General features: G+C 38.1%; 15 protein-coding genes across 15 annotated transcripts; 8 read left to right on the top strand and 7 right to left on the bottom strand.

The window, feature by feature from the left end:
• Positions 1 to 213: 213 nt before the first annotated feature.
• On the top strand, positions 214 to 963 carry DOT5 (thioredoxin peroxidase DOT5; the record flags this gene model as incomplete). The annotated part of the gene is made up of 1 exon (XM_018131699.1): positions 214 to 963. The coding sequence occupies one exon, from the start codon at positions 214 to 216 to the stop codon at positions 961 to 963; it is 750 nt and encodes a 249-aa protein (XP_017987723.1).
• A 219-nt stretch (positions 964 to 1182) lies between these two features.
• APM1 (Apm1p) lies at positions 1183 to 2517 on the bottom strand (the record flags this gene model as incomplete). The annotated part of the gene is made up of 1 exon (XM_018131698.1): positions 1183 to 2517. The coding sequence occupies one exon, from the start codon at positions 2515 to 2517 to the stop codon at positions 1183 to 1185; it is 1335 nt and encodes a 444-aa protein (XP_017987724.1).
• A 150-nt stretch (positions 2518 to 2667) lies between these two features.
• On the bottom strand, positions 2668 to 3259 carry EST3 (telomerase subunit EST3; the record flags this gene model as incomplete). The annotated part of the gene is given in 1 exon segment (XM_018131697.1): positions 2668 to 3259. Coding segments are annotated over 1 exon segment (591 nt in total).
• A 516-nt stretch (positions 3260 to 3775) lies between these two features.
• Positions 3776 to 4078, top strand: URM1 (ubiquitin-related modifier URM1; the record flags this gene model as incomplete). The annotated part of the gene is made up of 1 exon (XM_018131696.1): positions 3776 to 4078. One exon carries the CDS (start codon positions 3776 to 3778, stop codon positions 4076 to 4078), a length of 303 nt encoding a protein of 100 aa, XP_017987726.1.
• Positions 4079 to 4150: 72 nt separating this feature from the next.
• NAS2 (Nas2p) lies at positions 4151 to 4822 on the bottom strand (the record flags this gene model as incomplete). The annotated part of the gene is made up of 1 exon (XM_018131695.1): positions 4151 to 4822. One exon carries the CDS (start codon positions 4820 to 4822, stop codon positions 4151 to 4153), a length of 672 nt encoding a protein of 223 aa, XP_017987727.1.
• A 303-nt stretch (positions 4823 to 5125) lies between these two features.
• Positions 5126 to 5968, bottom strand: GCN4 (amino acid starvation-responsive transcription factor GCN4; the record flags this gene model as incomplete). The annotated part of the gene is made up of 1 exon (XM_018131694.1): positions 5126 to 5968. The coding sequence occupies one exon, from the start codon at positions 5966 to 5968 to the stop codon at positions 5126 to 5128; it is 843 nt and encodes a 280-aa protein (XP_017987728.1).
• Positions 5969 to 8373: 2405 nt separating this feature from the next.
• MIT1 (Mit1p) lies at positions 8374 to 9924 on the top strand (the record flags this gene model as incomplete). Its single annotated transcript, XM_018131693.1, has 1 exon — positions 8374 to 9924. One exon carries the CDS (start codon positions 8374 to 8376, stop codon positions 9922 to 9924), a length of 1551 nt encoding a protein of 516 aa, XP_017987729.1.
• An 851-nt stretch (positions 9925 to 10775) lies between these two features.
• AW171_hschr42641 (HDL010Wp) lies at positions 10776 to 11912 on the top strand (the record flags this gene model as incomplete). Its single annotated transcript, XM_018131692.1, has 1 exon — positions 10776 to 11912. The coding sequence occupies one exon, from the start codon at positions 10776 to 10778 to the stop codon at positions 11910 to 11912; it is 1137 nt and encodes a 378-aa protein (XP_017987730.1).
• Positions 11913 to 12181: 269 nt separating this feature from the next.
• Positions 12182 to 14257, top strand: EPS1 (protein disulfide isomerase EPS1; the record flags this gene model as incomplete). Its single annotated transcript, XM_018131691.1, has 1 exon — positions 12182 to 14257. The coding sequence occupies one exon, from the start codon at positions 12182 to 12184 to the stop codon at positions 14255 to 14257; it is 2076 nt and encodes a 691-aa protein (XP_017987731.1).
• A 93-nt stretch (positions 14258 to 14350) lies between these two features.
• On the bottom strand, positions 14351 to 14758 carry BET1 (Bet1p; the record flags this gene model as incomplete). Its single annotated transcript, XM_018131690.1, has 1 exon — positions 14351 to 14758. One exon carries the CDS (start codon positions 14756 to 14758, stop codon positions 14351 to 14353), a length of 408 nt encoding a protein of 135 aa, XP_017987732.1.
• Positions 14759 to 15004: 246 nt separating this feature from the next.
• On the top strand, positions 15005 to 15844 carry CFD1 (iron-sulfur cluster assembly protein CFD1; the record flags this gene model as incomplete). Its single annotated transcript, XM_018131689.1, has 1 exon — positions 15005 to 15844. One exon carries the CDS (start codon positions 15005 to 15007, stop codon positions 15842 to 15844), a length of 840 nt encoding a protein of 279 aa, XP_017987733.1.
• A 71-nt stretch (positions 15845 to 15915) lies between these two features.
• Positions 15916 to 16899, bottom strand: VAB2 (Vab2p; the record flags this gene model as incomplete). The annotated part of the gene is made up of 1 exon (XM_018131688.1): positions 15916 to 16899. The coding sequence occupies one exon, from the start codon at positions 16897 to 16899 to the stop codon at positions 15916 to 15918; it is 984 nt and encodes a 327-aa protein (XP_017987734.1).
• Positions 16900 to 17553: 654 nt separating this feature from the next.
• On the top strand, positions 17554 to 17950 carry GIM4 (tubulin-binding prefolding complex subunit GIM4; the record flags this gene model as incomplete). Its single annotated transcript, XM_018131687.1, has 2 exons — positions 17554 to 17578; positions 17634 to 17950. 2 exons carry the CDS (start codon positions 17554 to 17556, stop codon positions 17948 to 17950), a joined length of 342 nt encoding a protein of 113 aa, XP_017987735.1.
• A 63-nt stretch (positions 17951 to 18013) lies between these two features.
• On the bottom strand, positions 18014 to 19318 carry WBP1 (dolichyl-diphosphooligosaccharide-protein glycotransferase; the record flags this gene model as incomplete). Its single annotated transcript, XM_018131686.1, has 1 exon — positions 18014 to 19318. One exon carries the CDS (start codon positions 19316 to 19318, stop codon positions 18014 to 18016), a length of 1305 nt encoding a protein of 434 aa, XP_017987736.1.
• Positions 19319 to 19541: 223 nt separating this feature from the next.
• AW171_hschr42648 (HDL003Wp) lies at positions 19542 to 19733 on the top strand (the record flags this gene model as incomplete). The annotated part of the gene is made up of 1 exon (XM_018131685.1): positions 19542 to 19733. The coding sequence occupies one exon, from the start codon at positions 19542 to 19544 to the stop codon at positions 19731 to 19733; it is 192 nt and encodes a 63-aa protein (XP_017987737.1).
• Between the last annotated feature and the right edge of the window lie 47 nt (positions 19734 to 19780).

Below are 19780 nucleotides of genomic sequence, written 5' to 3' on the forward strand. Positions count from 1 at the left end.
GTCCTCCAATTTAGGAAGAATTTCTAATTGGGTGTTTTCCTCGCTATGGGCCCGGGCCTGGACAGGAAAGGCGCCCCGTAAAATAATGAGGGTATCTTGAATCTTGATTCAAATTTAGAAATCTATAACATATTTTACCTCGCATTCGTCAACTCCGTTAGGAAGAGTAGAACATAAGAAGTAGAAGTTGGCTATACAACCCTGTATACAGAAATGGGTAATGCATTGCGTAGATCTACTAGATTAGCATCAAAGAAAATTGACTTAGACTCTGTGGATGGTGTCAAACAACAAGTCGAAATCCATAAAACTCTTGTTAAGAAGGCTGTTGCAACGAAACGGAACAACGTGAAGGTGTCAAAACCGCCAAAAAAGGTTTCTGCAGATTCTAAGCCTTTGCCAAAAGAGCCTAAACTTGTCCCAAAAGAATCTAAACCTGTGTCAAAAGAATCTAAACATTTGACGAAAGAATCTAAGCCTGTGTCAAAAGAAACTAAAGAACTGGAAGTTGGTGATATCCTTCCTCACATCAAACTAAAAAATCAAGAAGATGAAGATATCGACTTGTGGAAAATTGCAAAGGATAAACCGGTAATCCTGTTTGCATATCCAAAAGCAAGTACTCCGGGTTGCACCCGTCAGGCATGCGGATATCGTGATAACTATGAAGAACTAAGAAAACATGCAGTAATATTTGGTATTAGTGCGGATTCAGTTAAATCTCAAAAAAACTTTCAGCTTAAGCAGCGTCTGCCTTTTGACTTGCTTTCAGATCCCAGTAGAGAATTTCTAGGAATACTTGGAGCTAAGAAGACGCCTCAATCAGGTGTTATTAGGTCTCATTGGATTTTTGCCAATGGGATATTGAAAGTGAAAAGAGTGAAAGTTTCCCCTGAAGTTAGTATAGCAGACAGTAAGAAGGAAGTTCTTGGAGTGATCAACGAATTAAAATCGGAAGCCTGAGATTCACAGGTATCCAACGCTTGTTGCGAACACGAACACTTAGTAAGTACTTATTCAGTAGGCGTTTTACCGATATATATGTTTTCATACAAATGTAATAAAATACCATGTAAAATTAATGTACAAATTTAAGGTTGAAAAATGGGTCCAATATATGCAACGTGGTTGTCGGGGACTAAGATACGTAGTAAAGTTACACTTTCATCGGAATGAAAATGACTACATTCTTATCATGAACTCATCGCCACTCTGTGTGATGTAACGGACCCAGGGATAACTGTTGTATTGTAAATTTGGTTCAGTTATTTTCAAATAGCGGACCTGGATGCCGGAAGTAGTTAAGTATGGAATTTGGAACTTTATGTGAACAGGCCTTTTGAAGTTATATTCTGTGGCATCTCCAATCGATGGTAAGCCCATTTCTGCGGCCATGGAGTAATCTTTACCTCCTGGGAATGACTTTAGTTTCCATAAAATAGCAGCTTTTTCGGGAACCCATTTGATAGATCCGTGCGAATATCTGAATTTTGGGGAATCAGCATCTTCAGGAACAGGAATTAATATTTCCACATTGTTTGCAGTTGATTTTCTTTTGATTTGAGCTTTAGCTCTGCAGTGGACCTCTATCCTTGATCTGGAATGTACCTGTATTTTAACATCGCACCATATTAAGGGTTTCATTGGCGTAGTTAATCTATAACTCATCAATTCAAAATCTCCATCAGGTGGAATAAAAGTGATAATTTTCTCGTTCTCAAATTTGCTCAATCTCACACATTGATGGAACTTTAAGTCTTCTAACTCAATGTTGGATTTCTTCTTCGAAACAGAACTGAAATCTCCAGAATTCTCATCGTCATCATCTCCTTGAGAGAAAATCCCTTTGTCATTTAATCCCAGTTTTAGGTCTGGCATACCAGAAAGACGAGTTTTTACCTTAACCTTACCAAGAATTTCTGATCTTAAAACTTGGCCCTGTTGTGTTATCAACATGTTTATGGATTCAACAACATCTAAAAATGCTTCATTACGCCCATATTTAATTCCTTCAGGCCTCCAACTAACTGAGTTTGTCAGGCTTTCAGGAGGTCTAACCACGTTCTTCTTTTTCTTCGCAGACCTTATTAATTTAAATGACTTTTGAGTGATGTATTGCCTCAACATCTTCGTTTCCGTTATATGCGGAATACCATAATCCATAACCTCATCTAACAATTCATAAATTATTACGAAATTATCCTTGATGGATTCTTCCTCTACAACTTTCATGTAGTCTTGCAAAACTTCAACTAGTTTATGCAAAAACGAAAAGACCAACGCTACATTAACGGACATTGACCTTGTTAATGACAAAATGTACAAATTATTGTGTTGAATAAACAAATACTGTACACCATTATGGGAAAAACAGGGTGGTAAAACACTTGATTCCTGTTCTTTTTCAATTAATAAGTGTGGGAAATTCTCTATAGCACTGGCTGGAATATCATCTTTGTATTTCCTTGAAAGCAATAGTCTGCCCTTAGAATCACAGAAATATATGCCTGATGTCATTAGCGGAGATTTAAGGCGATAACAAATTTAATTATGTGTTTCAATTACTTGACTATAGCCATAAGAAAGTGTTTAATTGTTACTTAACTTCAAGGCCAGATTTCAAGAAACATATGCTATATCATAAAAAACGACCGCTTATGTACGTGTTTAACCCCTACGTGAGGAAATACGAGTAGCATTTACGTATTTCTCGTGTTCATATAGCATTTGGAAGTGTCTATGAGACTCAACTTGATCCATTCCAAACACTGCGCATTGATTTATTTTTAAAATTGGTAGTGTGTTGTTTGGCCATGAAGGAAATGACATCCCAAATTCACTCTCGACCTCAAGCCGACTTGTATACATTATTGAAACACTGCCAATTAGGAATAACGTGTTAACAGTATTCGCTGTAATTCTTTGCTTATATTTATTCTCAAATTCTATTACGCATTTGGGAGTGAATTCAACTAAGTACGTAACATTCTGCGTCTCTACCAATTGCACATACTTTGAAATCTTGTATACTTTTAAAACGTACAATTCTTAAGAAGTGCCTAGTATTCGACATTATGGAAGGTTCTAAGATGGGATCTGTCATATGCGGAGGAAGGGGAGGAATGAAATCACGCACAGTGCACCATGCTTGATTTAGAGACTGGTGCTTAATATGAGCTACTAAGGATGGAACAATCCATTTGTCAAGGTAAACCGAGTCCGATACATACTTCTTTGACGAAAGAATAACTTTTGGCATTGTTCTTTGGCCAAATGGGTTTAGTTCAGCGTTATTCACTGTTATCTTAAAGTGAATCGGAAATATCTTTTACAAATGCAACGAAAAATGTCTACAAATAAATAAGCCATTTAGCACCTTCTTGCTACGTCTATACTTAAAAGGCTAGTGGCTCACTTTAAAGTGCTAATTCAGGCTATTCTTACGTTTTAGAAAAGAAGTAAATGGTTGTTTACACAAAAATATCGATGCCTAACCGATGCCTAACCGAAACGTACCAAAAATCTCGTTCAATTCTCTGATTTAGTTTTTATTACCTGTTTTACAGTAAGTATAACATATTTTATGGACAAGATTAGAAATCTCAACTGGTCCCACTCAGCTTCAATATTATATTACACATTTATCGTAGTTTAATTAGAACCAGTACAGACTCTTGAAGTTCAGTTTTCTTTAGAAAAAATATTAACTATGTTGGTTTTCTAATTGTGATGATGATGTGAAAAGACGTATAAGCTTGAAGAAACGAACAGAATTATGGTTAATGTTATTGTAGAGTTCCTAGGGGGACTAGATGCTATATTTGAGAACAAAAGGAAATACAACATTAAGTTTTCTTCACAAAATGGACAAGAAACAGTTGGTGATTTAATTAATTACATTGTCGAGAATATGATTAAAAATCAGAGGGACAAAGAGTTTTTTATTCAAGATAACAGTATAAGGCCAGGAATTCTTACTTTAATTAATGATACAGATTGGGAGCTTGAGGGTGAACAGGAATACATTTTAGAAGATGGTGACGTTATTTCATTTACGTCTACTTTGCACGGTGGATAGTGTATAATATAAAGGTTAAATAAAGAATTTAAATATTGATTGCATTCGAACTCAACATACTTTAATTAAGAGCTATAGTTCTAATAATTGGCAGCCTAAGAAACCGGAACCATCCCAAGTAGTTGGTATCAGTATTAGGTCATGAAATGTACCATCATTTCTAAGAACTCGCAATTCCAGTTGCTGATCCTTATGCTGCCTAACCATTTGACTAACTGCTGCTAATTTCTGATGGTTAGCTGCATTTATATTGCCAATCCTAACCCACTTGTCGCCAACTTGAATGCCTGCTTTTGACGAGGGACTGTTCGGTGCGACACTTGATACCACAGCAAAAGGTATCTTGTACTCGATTGACCGCTGGTTTGTTCCAGTGCTATTTACTGGCTCCGGATATTGGTTCTGGAACTGCTTGGAAATCAATATATCACATCTATCGATGATACGTTTGAGATCATTCCTTAGCATGTTGATGCTACGACGGAGTAAGCGCACCTGAAGGACATCAACATCATCACGGGGAAAGCCATCTTCAGTGACCAAGGGGGAATCTAAATCGCACTGATATTCATTATGCAGTAAATGAAATAATCGTGAAAGCTCATCCTCAACAGAAGTTTTCAAGTGGTACAGGTCATTTAAGGGTAGCGAATCAAATGTGCTTATCTGTGTCTTCAGTCCCGGAGAAAGCGACAGTTTATCTAAATCATCAATGATAGCGTCAAACCTATTTGCCTTGGTCATTTGTATATAAGTTTCTGTGCCTTAGCAGCTATTACGACTATCATCATGTGCAGCCGTAAATATTTTAGCTGCTAAAAATTTCCCAACCCTTTTGGCCTCAAGTTTTCAAATAAATCAGTGAACATAATATGGAGATTGCTGCATACATACATATAAACTAATAGATATACATATACCTCCGAACAATTGAACTACAAATAAACTCCTTAATTATGAGACGAGAAAGGATTCTCGCACTCAACCTAATAACAATTGATCCTATATGCTGTGGGCAAGAACAGATATTTGGAAACCTCTGTGTGATCAGTTCCCCTCTGCTAATAAAGCCTTCAACCTAGCTACTTCATCTTCCAACTGAGTATTCTGTTGTAGCAACTCTTCTACGCGAACTTCTAACTGATGCATTCTTTCAAGCTTACGAGCTCTAGAACGCCTTGCGGCCTCAGTATTTCTAGCACGCTTCAAAGAAACAGGATCGTCTGATTTAGGTACCACAGGAGTTAATGGCGCAGCACGTTGCTTGCGGTTGTATGTGATAACCCCTAAACGATCAAACTTCTCTGACTTACTCACGGAGCCCTTCTTACTAGTACTCGGAGTTCTGGTAGAACCCGGAGATGGTGCAGACGAAGAATTTCCACGTTTAGAACATGATGGAGATACGGGCGATTTGGTAGGAAAGTCCGCGTCCTCCAAGACAGGAGTAGGGAGGAAACCATTGTCCTTGTTAACTGCAGTAGTGTAAGCAAAATCAGCCTTCTCAACATCATCTAATATAACTGGAATGTCATCATCAAACAACGATGCCCACGTGCTTGGATCTGCAGAGCCTCCGAGACTCTCTAAACTCACTAATGGAGTAGCATCGCCGCTTGGCCCCAAAAGATCTAGAACACTAGAGCAAGCGCTGCCGCCACTAAATAAAGGAGGAGATTCCTCCATCTTGATCAAAGATTCGTTGGTAGCAGCATCCTGGATACCAGCAAACTTGTCTAGTGCGAAGTCCCCGAGAAGCGAGTGAGTTGCACCTGATGTACGGGAAGATAAAAATTCATGTTGAAGGGCTTCATTTTGTTCTGCGGTACCGCACCCTGACGATGGGGTACCTGCAGCTGTTAGTGTAGTATTATTAGTTGTGGATAACATATTTGTAATAACGATAGTAACGGAACTTAGATAATATTGTGTCACGTGAATCACTGAATAAAAACGTCAAAACCCCCGAATTTTAGTCATGGTCGACTGTAGTTCGATAAAGAGTTACGGAAGCATCTTCAATAATCTATTAAAACTTCTTTGGACAGACGAAAACAACACCTTGTGTATGAGTTTCTAATGTTTATCTGCAATACAGCGAAAACTGAAATATCACCGGTAACATTTAAAAACCTTAAACAAACTCTTCTTGAATTAAAAAAAGCTCGAAATTTAGCAGGCCATTTCGAATGAGTCAACAAAAAATCCTTATTCCTATCGAAAATCTAACTATTATTATTGTTCTTTAAAACCTGTTTAACTGAATTAGCGAAAAGTATTCTAAACTGGTGTTGTTGTTGTCGCGTATATAGGCTGTAGAATGGGTCGCCTGTTTTAATATCTCTGTCTAAACGTGTCGCTTCACGAAAGTCCGTTTCCGTTCTGTTGTCTGCTTCCTTCTCAACCGGACCTCTCACCACACTTTTTTACTGCTTTTATATGCGAGTTTTAGTGAGTCATTCTAACCTCTAGACTCCACTTAATGAAAAAATTTTCTTGCTGACCGGTATGTTCTTAATCTATCTTATCTCGTGTTCGGGCGTCCTTGCCGCTGATTGGTCGAGCCACGTAAAATTGAGCGGCGGTACCGGCCACGTTGAGGCTCGCCCTGACACCGCGCCGGAACCGGCCTGTACTGTTTAATCATGTCTAACGAAACTAACCAATACCCCTCGCTACGACGAAAATGCCAAGCACACATTCTTTTACACGATGATTTCCTCGGATTCTCTTCGTCTGACGCAGTTTTGTTGCCTCGTATTATTTCAGGTTGCAGAGTGCATGATCATTTGTTCCAACAGACACGTCCAGGTACTCTCTCCGAAGTCGAGACAAGTTCGGACGCATCTGAAATCCATTCTTAATCAGGTAATGAACAAGCACTGGTTATAATAGCATACGTGTTTTATCCATTGTAACTTATATTGTTTTGCGAACCAAAAGCGGTATTTTTGGGGACATTTAGGAGCTGGTCTATTTTTACTAGAACCTATGCTACGGCGTAGATCGATTCATAACTCGTTCAAAGAAAGAATCGCAGTTACCGGAAAAAATGAAAGCCTAAAACTGAAACATTGTTATTATGTGCCGTCCGCCGAAACTTGCACAGATGTCACGAAGAGAATCCGTCACTGGTAATGTACCTGTGCCTATTTCTTTAATAGCCTACAGGAACTACTAAGAGCTAAAATACTGTCCTAACATATGGATGGCCGCTGCACGACACTGACGCATATCGGCCTCCGAAGGAAGCCATAGTACTGATATTGGTGCTGGTATAGACTTTTAGAGAGCAGATTAAATACTCGTTTCCTCCGGCCGTATAATGAAAAATCCGACAATAACATACTGGTAGCTATATGTACAATATCATTCGAGGTTTCCTATCCATAATTGACGTTGATTTCTTCAGGGTCTTCCAGATTGCTCAATCGTCGCTGGTATTGTCTTTGGTATTGTCTTCGGTATTGTTTGTTTTTCCTTCAGACTACAAGATCTGCCTTATTTCCGCACGAATTCGAGTTTTTTTGGTGTGCGTACTTCGTAGTTTTTTAAGGCGATACAAAGGAAATACGCTGAATGCAACATTTATGCAAGTAAGTTCGGTCCTTATCTCCCCACACACGCCTAAGAACCGGAGAACACTATATAGGAACATTCATAGATAGACGGTGTTGGTTCATTTTTCCTCGCATGTTTTGTGAAGGAAACCGAACAAGAATTGGTTAATTTAGGCTTTTCTGCGGTTCCTCGAGAAATTATAAGTCTCATAACGGAAAACAAATCCTCAACAGCCGAGAACACATAAGTTTCCTTCCGTTCATCGTTCTCTGCTGCATTTTGCTCGATTCATCACAATTATATTATTATCGCTATTATCTCCTGGTCGCACAAGCAGATTGGAATCCTTGACTACTGCGCGAAAAAATCTTTTCAGCAAGTACTATTATTCTCTAGAATTTTTTTTCTCTACTTTTCATTGTTACACGATTATATTGTTATCGCTATTGTTTGAAGTTGATTATATTAGCTATACAATACAATATTATCTCAGCGTTTGATCGGACAGTGAGTGAGGGCCAGAGTTACGTCTATTAGGTCCGGTCGTGCATATTATTCAAACCATTTATCCCTCATAATTGGTATTGCAGGAGCTCCCTTGTTTATTATAATATCACTATTACATCGTTATTATTACCATCGTGTATTGTTGTCTCAGTAAATCTTGATCTAGTTTCAGGTGTCGAAAAGGAAAAGCTGCATTGTCCCCCCCTCCCCAAAGCATTAGCACTACAATGGATGTTGTTCCCAGTTATCATGGATACATAGAAACGAATGCGGATGCACTGCTGCTGACACAAGCTGTGTTGGACGGAAAACTGAACCCCGTGACAAGGAGACCTTATGAGATCGAAAGGCCGCAGTTGATAGTGTCGGGCAACGTGTTTGTATTTATCGAGGAGAAATCGGGCATTAAGCGGTGGACTGATGGTGTTTCGTGGTCACCATCCAGGATAATGGGGAAGTTTCTTGTTTATCGGGAACTGGACAAGCAAAACGGTAGTGGTACTAGCAGCGCTTCTGGTGTGGGGCTTGTTTCTCCAACCTCTGGGGGACAGCGTAAGTGGATGGATTCATTGGATATGCTAGATGATCAGCAGCGAAGTATCGTTTCGAAGGCCCTAGTTGGGTCGTTGAATAGCTCTTATGCCTTTAAGCCTAGTGGACTTGTGAAAAAGACCATGTCTATTAAGCTAAAACGAACATCGCGCGCTGAGACTATCCATATAATTTCGTATTACACTGCTGAAGATGTTGAAGCGGGAAAGTTGATGAAACCATCCAATTCACCTTTCTTCAGTCAAATTGATCCCTGTAGGGAACTGGAAATAGCGCTTGAGAACTCATCTGTGGGGAATTCACGAAATTCTTGCGCGCAAGCGTCTGTTAACGTCACCCCCACAAGGACGGTCGGTACTTCTACTTTGGGGCTGAAGTCTTATATGTCATCTGGGGTTTCCCAACCAGTAATCGGCCCTCCGGTCTATCAGAGCATGCCTCACCAAATTCCGTCGCACCACCAGCATCTGACTCAGCAGCAATTGCAGAGTCAGACACAACAGCATCAGTATTTCAGCATGAATTATTACCCTAGTCTGCCTCAGCATAGCTCACAAGCACAACTGTGCAATAGATATAGTTATTGCCCTCAGCCCAACCAAAATACGCGTATGAAACAACAGCAGCAACACCAACAGCATCTCCATCGTCAGGAGCAACAACAACTACAGCGACCTCATTCAGGCTCTTCAGTCATTACAACAGATCTTTCGCAGATGACGGCATCGTCCGCTGCAACAAGTGCCCCTCAATCTCATGGAAACTTTTCAACTGGGTTACCTCATCCAGGGACACTTTTTCCATCAGATCAGCATAAGCCAACTGGCATTCAACTACCATTACCTTTTCCTCACAATCCCCCGTCATCTGGTCCATCTTCAGCACCGTCTGTTACACAGGCTCGGCAAACTCAACCACATTCTTCTATCTCTTCCGCCGGTTCCTCTTCTACACCACCATCATTTGTATCCTACCCCGGTTACAATATGCAACAATATGTGCAAGCTCATGGTATGTATCCTGTTTCAAGATTCGGTGTCGGTAGTGGGACGCTACCTTATGCTTCTCATATGGTAGGATCGTCATCGTCTGCCGTAAATACCGTTGAACAGCCGCTGTTTGATTATGCGCCACAACAAGGGAAAACGCATTTGGGCAGTAGTTCTTCTTCCAATACTAATACCACTACTGGTGCTGGTGCCGCTAACTTAGTGGATGAAGAGTGAAATTAATTTGATATAGACAGAATTATTAATTTGATAGCTTGACAACTAAGCTTTTTTCGAAGCGACCTATTAAAAAAGTCTGATACAAACGGTACGCTCTACCAGGCGAAACAATAGCCCGTCGGAGCGTTGCTACATTCACGATAACTACTATTTCCAGTATTTTTGGATGTGTATAAAGTACGCTTGCATCGCAATCCACACCACTAGTGTCGCACTCATATAAGTTACATCTAGATATGTTTATCATATATATGCGTGTAAAAGTCTCACTAATCCAATTCCTATGTACAATTATTGCTTTTTGTCTTTAACATTACAATGACACTGGAAAAGTCATCGCACTTTTTATAAATCCGTTTCATTATTCAAAAAGAGGCATTAATTGTAGAAATACGAAAATACTTAATAAATGATATCCAATTGTGGTAACGCTTGTTCCTCACAGGTATAAGGTCGTGTATAGGTGATTCTATAACTACGCTAGTTAGCATATTACAAGTTAGGCAAGATGTATAATGTAACTAAATATAATGTTTTAATTTTTAAGATAACAGAACATAGTAAAATAGTAAAACTAACTGCCGACAAAATTACTTAGTTAATCATACTGTTATTTGTTATTGTGCTATTATGTCGTATTTCTCACAGTATTGTCATTCCATTTTTGCTTGGAAAAATTAGGATGGAAGCACACCACGAAGACAATACACGAATAAACGTTACGGTCACTACAGGAAGCTACTATCTGGAACATATCTAGAGTTGATAAAATTATAGTAACTCATATTTTGTAAGTGTGATCTACTATCATTGTATGCATAAGAGACACTAAGTACGCACACAGGATAATGGATGAAGCTCTCACTAGCCCATCAACAACTCATTTAAATAACGATGATGCAGTAAAAAGAAACCAGGACCTAAATTTTCAAAGTGATGTGGATCTCCTATTGCCTGAGTGTTCTTCTCCCTTGACTTCATCTGTCGTCCTTGAAGAATTTATGGATAAACCACATTTAGATAACTCAACGGAAGATGGTAACTATAATGGTTCTAAAACGCCGAAGTTTTCGAAGGGTTTGACTGATACTGAAATTGCTGCTCTTTCTGGTGCATTATCCGGGTTTGTTGCTGGGGTAATTGTATGCCCCTTAGATGTGGCAAAAACAAGACTACAAGCACAGGGATTATACGAAATGCCTGCATATTACTCTGGTTTATTTGGCTCTTTAAATACTATAGTGCGAGATGAGGGTTTCAGAGGATTGTACAAAGGTGTTGTACCAATTGTTCTAGGTTATTTTCCAACGTGGATGATATACTTCACAATCTACGAAAAGTGCAAAAAGAAGTATCCGCATATATTCCCAAATGATTTTCTGTCGCATTCAGCATCAGCGTTGACCGCTGGTGCCGTGTCTACTGCATTGACCAACCCTATTTGGGTCGTTAAAACGAGATTGATGACACAATCTAGCAAGAGCCGGCACTCTACAAATTATAGTGGGACAATAGATGCATTCCGAAAAATGTATAAAACTGAAGGGCTAAAGGTTTTTTACCTGGGTCTAGTACCGTCTTTATTCGGATTATTCCATGTCGCAATTCAATTTCCAGTCTATGAAAAGCTAAAAAGATTGTTGTATTACAACACCACAGTCGGCGGAATGGAAGGCGGTGAAGAGAATGATGTGAATCTGGGAAGACTAATAATCGCATCCTGTGCATCAAAAATTGTGGCTAGTACTATAACCTATCCCCATGAAATTCTACGTACCCGAATGCAAATTAAATCAACCGGTGGAGACCAACTTGGAGTTTTTAGTCTTATCAAAAAGATTTCTGTTAAAGAGGGCTTTGCGGGATTCTACTCCGGCTTTGTAACAAATATGTTCCGGACAGTTCCAGCTTCTGCCATAACTTTAGTTTCATTCGAATATTTTAAGAAGTCTTTTAAAATCTGGAATGATACCCTTTTACTTTGAAAAGCATGCCCTTACAGGGACCTAAAAGACCTGAAGAATTTATTACTTAGTCACAGTAACTATAAAAGTTATTATATAACAAGCTATGTAAATATCATCTAATTAACATTCTGTGCAGTACTACTTACTGAAGCGGTGGATGTTTTCTTCGACTCCACGTGCAAATACTCAGCCGGTACCTTTGAAAAAGATAACTACAACTTCTTAGTAGGTTTGTTATAACTAGTGCAAATTTTTGGGAAAGGAACCAATTGATTCTTGATGCGATAATGGCTACTAGACTACATCTTTATTTCAAATGTTTATGGATCCTGGTCCTGATTTCAACATTGGGATTTGCCTCTAGCGTGGTTACCGATGAACTTGAAGAAGAACAAGGGGCTAGTTTTCCAAAGCCTTTAACATCAGCGAATTTTAAGGAAACTATCTCATCCAATTTACATTTAGTTGAATTCTATAGTCCTTATTGTGCTCACTGTCGGCGATTTGAACCTATATGGAAGAAGACATGGGAAGAATTTCACGAAACGGGTGAGAAGCTGGGTATTTACATGTCTCAGGTTAATTGTATACAAAGCGGAGATCTATGTAATGAAGAAAGTATTACCGCATATCCCGAATTACGGCTGTATGGTCCATCTGGTTTCCTTGCGCCGTATACCAACGCCCGGACTACTGAAGACCTTATTAAGTTCATGCGTGAAGAGGCCAAAAATGAAGAGCAGGCCAAAAAGGAAGAAACCTCTGAAAAGAAGACAGAGGTAAAACCTTTGCAGTATGAAGATGGTGATTTGATCAGATACGTTGAAGGTGCGGGTGGTGACCCAATGCTGCTTGTATTATGGCCATTTTTGAGGGATGCAGACCTTAAGGATCAAAAATTTATCCAAAACTGTGATGAGTGCCTCACATTTCATAGGGCTTGGAAAACCATATCTTCGGCTTTATCTACTGATATAGTAGTTGCTCAAGCTACGTGCGGGCAAAATAAAGATATCTGTCTAAAGTTAGGTCTGGAAGAATTAACTGAAATTTCGAAGCAGAGGTCGAATAGAGAACCAACTTTAGCCGTTATACTTCCCAGAAAAAAAAATAACGCTATATTTTACAAAGGAAATAAGTACTCTGCATCTGATGTGATAGATTTTGCTAAGAAAGTTGTCAATAATTATAACATGCCCAAAATTACCAAGGATGAAATAGCTGAAATCATTGCAAAGCCAATAGAGCTTAATAAATTTAAATACCCTGGGAATGAGGAGACTTACATCATATTCAACTATGATTCAGAAAGTTCACTTATTAAAAGTGCGTCCCTTGTGCAAGATATTATTCAGCCTTTGAGCAACTATCGGAATATGGTCGTTTTCAAAAGTGACGACGACCTTGTCTCCTTAATTAAGGAGAATTATTTCAAAATGATTAATCAAGTAAATGTTCCAGGACATTCTGAATACTTGACTGCAATTACATCAACGCCTTATCCCAAAGTGTTTATGTTTAAAGAAGGCAGTTTGGTCCCAATTGTATACCATGGCTATGTTCCTAAGGATATGGATCCAATGAAAACGTTCATGGAATGGGTAGATCAAAATTCTCTTCAATTAGTAAGCGAAATCTCAAGTAGGAATTTCAAAGATTTGATGTACTATCATAATGAGTTTTACGAGAAACTTGTAATCCAGGTAATTGATACTGGTGATGATCATAGTAAAAAATCTGCAGAAAACTATTTGAACAATTTGATATTGACAGCTTATAATTATGAAGCTGTGAGGTATAGAAATATCTATTCTAACATTGTCCAGAAAAATTTGGTAAATGAAGGAAAGCAAGGATCCGCCAATGCATATAGTGATGTTATGCAATCTATGATCGAAAATGGTATCTACAAAGATGATCATAAAATTCTATATGCCTATATCGACATTAGCCGTCACGATTCACTATTGAACAAACTTGGTTTTAAAGTTCAGGGCAGGGACCTTCAGAATGGTGACGTTTTAATTGTTGATAAAAAAACTGGTAGATATTACTATGAACATGATATTGCTGGGGAATATTTAACTAGTAGAGCTCCTAATGCATTAAAGGATACGTTAGTAGCACTAGTGTTCCCACATGAGCATCCAGGAGTGCAAATTAAATCCAACCTGATAAATTCGCCATTTGGCAGAAGTTTGCGTTTTTTGGACAGCTACGAGAAATGGTTCGTTTTGTTTTCAGTGGTGTTGTCTTTGCTTACAGTTCGTAAAATTTATAGAAATTATAGGGTGCATAAGAAGTACGCTGCAAAACGTGATGTGGTAGGCATCCTGGGAAAAGGTAAAAAACTAAAGGAATAATTCAGGAAATTTGCGACTTCACATACAGCAGTATTGCTTATGCTTAGTGTTAACTATGAGGACAACTGAGAATGCAATATTCTCATTTAAGTACTAGAAAATCCAAACATAGCCAAAAAGCAGGAAGACTGCCAGAATTATTAATAACCAAGTCTTGAAGCTAATAGTTGAATTTTTCGCCATTATCATCATCCTATTAAAAGTCCTCTTTAACTTGGTCCGGGTTTGCTCAAAGGTGTTCTCTAATCCCTCTATTGTATTACTACTGCCACGAATTTCCTCACCCATTTTAAGCGAGAGATCTTTTAATGCCTTAACCTTATCTCTCATTATATTTACATGGCCATCGCTTTGCGATTCTAGCTGTGCCAACGTTGATTGTGAATAATCAATTGAGGAGCTGTTATACGGAGAGCTTGCCCTCTCGGTTGGATTATTGGGTTTTGAACCAAATAAAAGGGTTCTTTGATGTACTGTACCCTGATCCGATCTAATGCTCATTCGAAAATAAATTGAAATACTGGGTTAACAGTCACTCGGAAATAGCTAAAAACAGTCACCCTACTCTTATTACTTGCGTGGTACATCTATTCTGTTGATGTAATACTCTTGTTATATCTGTATCAGTATGAATTGGTATATTTCCGTTGAAAATGATCTATACTCTATAAAATCATCTAACATTTGTTTAAGACACTACTTACTAATGACTTGTATTAGATACGTCTTCAGTGTACTCTACGAAATATGGCATCATACAATGAGGATCAGACATCCCTGCATAATATTAAACATATAATGTTAGTTCTATCGGGAAAGGGCGGTGTGGGCAAGAGTTCGGTTACTACCCAAACTGCTTTAACACTATCCGCACTAGGATATAACGTCGGAATTTTAGATATAGATTTGACGGGACCCTCCTTGCCTCGTATGTTTGGCATGGAAAATAAGGTAGTTTATCAATCGAACGAAGGATGGCTGCCAGTTTCGGTCCCTACAGCAGCGGAGTGTGGTTCTCTGTATTTAATGTCTCTGGGATTTCTGCTGAATAATAGAGGAGATAGTGTGATATGGAAAGGACCGAAGAAAACTGCAATGATTAAGCAATTCATTAATGATGTAAACTGGGGTAAATTAGATTACCTACTAATAGATACTCCTCCGGGAACTTCTGATGAGCATATATCTATCGCTGAGGAACTTCGTTACGCAAATCCTGATGGTGCCATTCTTGTATCAACCTCACAGGATGTGGCCCTTGCTGACGTGAAAAAGGAAATAAACTTTTGTAGAACGGTAAATCTGAGAATGATAGGAATGGTTGAAAATATGTCAGGTTACGTTTGTCCGCATTGTAGTGAGTGTACGGATATATTCTCTAGTGGAGGAGCTAAGGCACTCGCAAAGAGCTGTGATATTCCGTATCTTGGAAAAGTTCCTATTGATCCCAGTTTTGTTCAACTAATTGAAAATCAAAGTAATGAGAAGAAGACACTGATCGAACTTTATAAGGAATCTGCAATGCATTCAATTTTTAAGGACATTACTCAACGTATTTTGGAAATGGGAATACCGTCCAGATGTTAATATATGCTGCTAACATCTAGATATAGATGGATGATTATATTCGGAATATAAATATTCTGTGTTGTTTATCTTCAAGTTGTGCGGCCTGAAGTAGCAGAAAACGGCTCTGTTATATGAACGTTCTCTAGCGTCGCTGCTGTTTGAGGCGGTGCCGATCTTTGGAACTTAGGCAAAAGTAGTTTATTTGGTATGGGTTCCTTATTAAATGTGTTGGCTAAGGGATCTTCAGAGGAAGATAAGTCTGCGTCTTTTCTATATCCGACGGACATAACATTACCTGAGAAACTGTCCTTAAAATGGTCATTAGTCATATTTGGAGACTGATCAATCAAACCATTTCCACCAAGCTCCATCCCGGAGGATAAAGGTTGCATTATTTGAGGTTCATTAAGAGTTGGTTTCATTACTGAATTGGCCGTATGAAGCTCTGTCTCTGATTGCTGAATTGGTTGTGGGCTCATATCCGTACCATTGTAAATACATGGTGTTTCATGTTTCTCAAATCTAGATGGAAACTTTCCCCTGAAAAGGTCATAAAGTAGCGGATAATGTATTTCATTTAACTGTTGGTTGTTAATCAATCTATCTTTTTCAGGTAAACTCAAATCCACGTTTCCTAAAAGACCTACTATCTCAGTAATCATAACATTAAAATCAGCCAGGCTTTCGCTAATGTCAGTAATATGCCTAGCAATTTCTTTTAATTGATGCTTAGTATTTGCATCGTGCTTATTTCGAAGTCTTGTCACCCTTTTAGCAATGCGATCAAGTTTATTTGCTGAAGTTTTTAGTTTCTGATTTATCTCATCTGCTTGCAATTTCTCGGATTCTATTTCAGCCAAGAGACGAGCGTGGATGTCCAAAATATCAACTTTTACTTGATTTGCTTCATTAGAAACAATCTTAAATATATTATCCTGTCTTAGTTCTTTAGCTCTTTGTACAGTTGAAAGCGTTGTTAGCTCCCTATAAGCGTCGGAGCTTTTTATGGATTCAAAACTTGGTTTTGTCTTCTTCCTATTACTGCTCGAATCAGCGGAAAATAAGAAGCTCATATGCTGATTGCAATAGTAACCTACTTTTGCTGTTTTACTTAACGAAGTAATCATACGGTTAGGGATTTTTTAAGGTTAAATACAGGTACATGAATCTTCGTCACGTGATACAGAATAAATAGCTCTGAAGTATTAAGGTATATTGTTTTACCTAGAAACCACTTGATTTTGGAAATGTTATTCTGATTTATTATTGCGAGTTTTTGTTACCATTCGTCTTTAGTTAAACCTTATGGAACTGGTTCGCAATTTAACTCTCATAAGCTACATTCGGAATTAAATTTTAGAAAAAATACTCTGAAATGAACTTAAAAAACACAATAGACTTAAAATTACCAATAATTAACGTTTAACATATAAATGGACTTTATTTAATTACATGATGGATGAACTATTTTATGTATGTATGTTAAAAAGATGATTGTGTAAATTTTATACATTGTGTATTTAATCTTTCCTGAAGTGCATTGAGATGGACTTCAAACATGCAATAGCAACTGCGGATTAAAAGCTGAACATTAGTCCCCTTTTGAGATTATATATAGTTTATAATCACGTTTAATATTTTATATGTTTAGCGCGCGCGCCTTTGAAAAATCTATCTGCGACTTTAGTTGATGATAGTTCGGAAATCTTCTTTGTCCTAAGAAAACAATGTCTGTCGAGCAGAGATCTAATGGTATGTTATATTGAGTTCATATTGGCATAAAGCGGTGATGCTAACTCTTAAATAGTTTTACAAGTTAAGTACAATGAGTACAAGCAAACTTTAGGGGCATTACAAAGCAAAATCATAGAATTGGGGAACGACAAAGACGAACATGAATTAGTACTAGTCACTTTAAGAAAAACAGATGATAGCAGGAAATGCTATCGAATGGTTGGTGGCACACTTGTTGAGACGAATGTGAAAACTACTATCCCGATATTGGAAACTAAACTTTCTAACATCACTAGTGCCGTCTCGAATTTAAAAAAGGAATTGATAAAAACGGCGGAAGAGTTCGAAAAATGGAAAAAGGTTAACAAAATTCAAGTGATCAAGCAGTGACGAGCATGATGATTAATATATAATGTTGCACTTTAACTAACGTATCTATTAAATACTATAACATCAATTCTTTTCTGCGATCTTTTCTGTAGTCTTTTCTGTAATCTTTATCGCATTGCCGGGAATGTTGATGTATAAGAAGACAAAAATAACATACCAAGCAATAACACAGAAAATTGAACCAATGTTAACCCAAGCATTTGTAATCTCATAACTTCTAGGGTATTCATCATTTGCCAAGTGGCGTACTGCCTTGACATCTTTCTCATATATATAAGAAATACCAGTCCTTTTATAATCAGTGACAAATGAGAATACACCATGGTGATCGGGCAATTTAAACTCGCCAGTAGAGTAATATTGTACTTCCTTGGTGGAACGTGAAGCATTTAAAGTTAAGCGATAATATGGGTCGATCATTCTTAGTTCAAATTGAACGTCGTTTGCTATGTAAGGAACCCATTGATCACCCTTCCATTCTGAGAAGCCAATTTCATACACAATAGGATCTCTGATTTTATACGGAACTTCTTCCCAGGTTGAACCGTCAATATGGTTATGGGTAAAGCCAACGCTTTTTATAACGCCCTTTTCCCTGAAAGTCCACTTAATCAATTCCTCAATGAACTGACTATTTATTGGAGAGTTAGCATTACTAAAAAAGGCATCACTCCCAGCCCATGTAGCTCTGGCGTTGTTCAAATTCTGAACAGCAGCCATCATGTATCCTTGCGAACCTATAGTCCAATCGTCTTCCCGTTTGCCCCTCGCAAAAGATGTTCTGGGGGCTGGCAAAATAGGGACTATAAGTTCACTATTTCCCAAAAGAGCTGAAGAACCACTATATACTAGGTTAACTGGCGCTTCAGAACTGTATACGTATGAATTTTTGACCTCTCTAGTTGAAACAGTTATAACATCAGCCGTGCCACTTTGAAAGTAATCCACCAATTGGTAATCTTTTGGGCTAGGATATATGCCTAATTGATTCAAAAATACACGTACTGGGGTAGTTAATCCTCTTGGCGATGTGATCGCTAAAATGTCCCCCCCCTCGGAAAAGAATTGAAGCAGTGACTGCGTGGAAATCTTGCTGTTGATAATGCGACCTTTAATTGGAAACAAAATTAAATTATCATAAAGCCTTGTTTCCCCATCGTATAGTGCCACATGATCAGTATCAGCATCAGAAACTGAAACAACGTCGGTGATGAATTGCCTTTTCTTTAGACCTTCAAAGAATGCAGAATAGTCTTCTAAGTTAGTAATCTTAGAATCATAGATTACTAAAGTCTTCAATCCATGCACTGATAACGCGCTCACTATAGAAAACACACATAGAAAACAACTTAATATATGCCCTAACATGGCGTCAACCAAACTGCTTACTTCTTTACGTCTGTTTAGGCTCAAGATTTTGTAGTTGAAATGGCCACCTTAAGGTTTTTCAGAAACGGAACTTTTGAATCTTGACACGGAAACTGAAAGGCAATTTAGCCAATAATAATACACAATACCGAGGTTACTAAAACATCTCTACTGGGAGCCAAACCTTAATATTGCAAGTAAATCATAGGTATCATTAGATGCAATGACTTTGGAGTCTAAGAATGACAATATATCTGCAGAGTTCGTTGAAACGTTTGCAAAATTGCGGGAGGGTGAGATCACCGCCGATAGGATGGAAAAACTTCTGGATCAACTAGAGGATAACATTAACGAATTGTTAGTTGTCGCTGAGGAATTGAAAAAAGATTCTAACAGGAACTTTGATCAAATATGAGACTTTATTGACTTAAATCTCAATTCTATAAAATTAAACAGTTGGTA

This window comes from Eremothecium sinecaudum, chromosome IV (genome assembly GCF_001548555.1).
Source record: "Eremothecium sinecaudum strain ATCC 58844 chromosome IV, complete sequence".
NCBI lineage: Eukaryota > Fungi > Ascomycota > Saccharomycetes > Saccharomycetales > Saccharomycetaceae > Eremothecium > Eremothecium sinecaudum.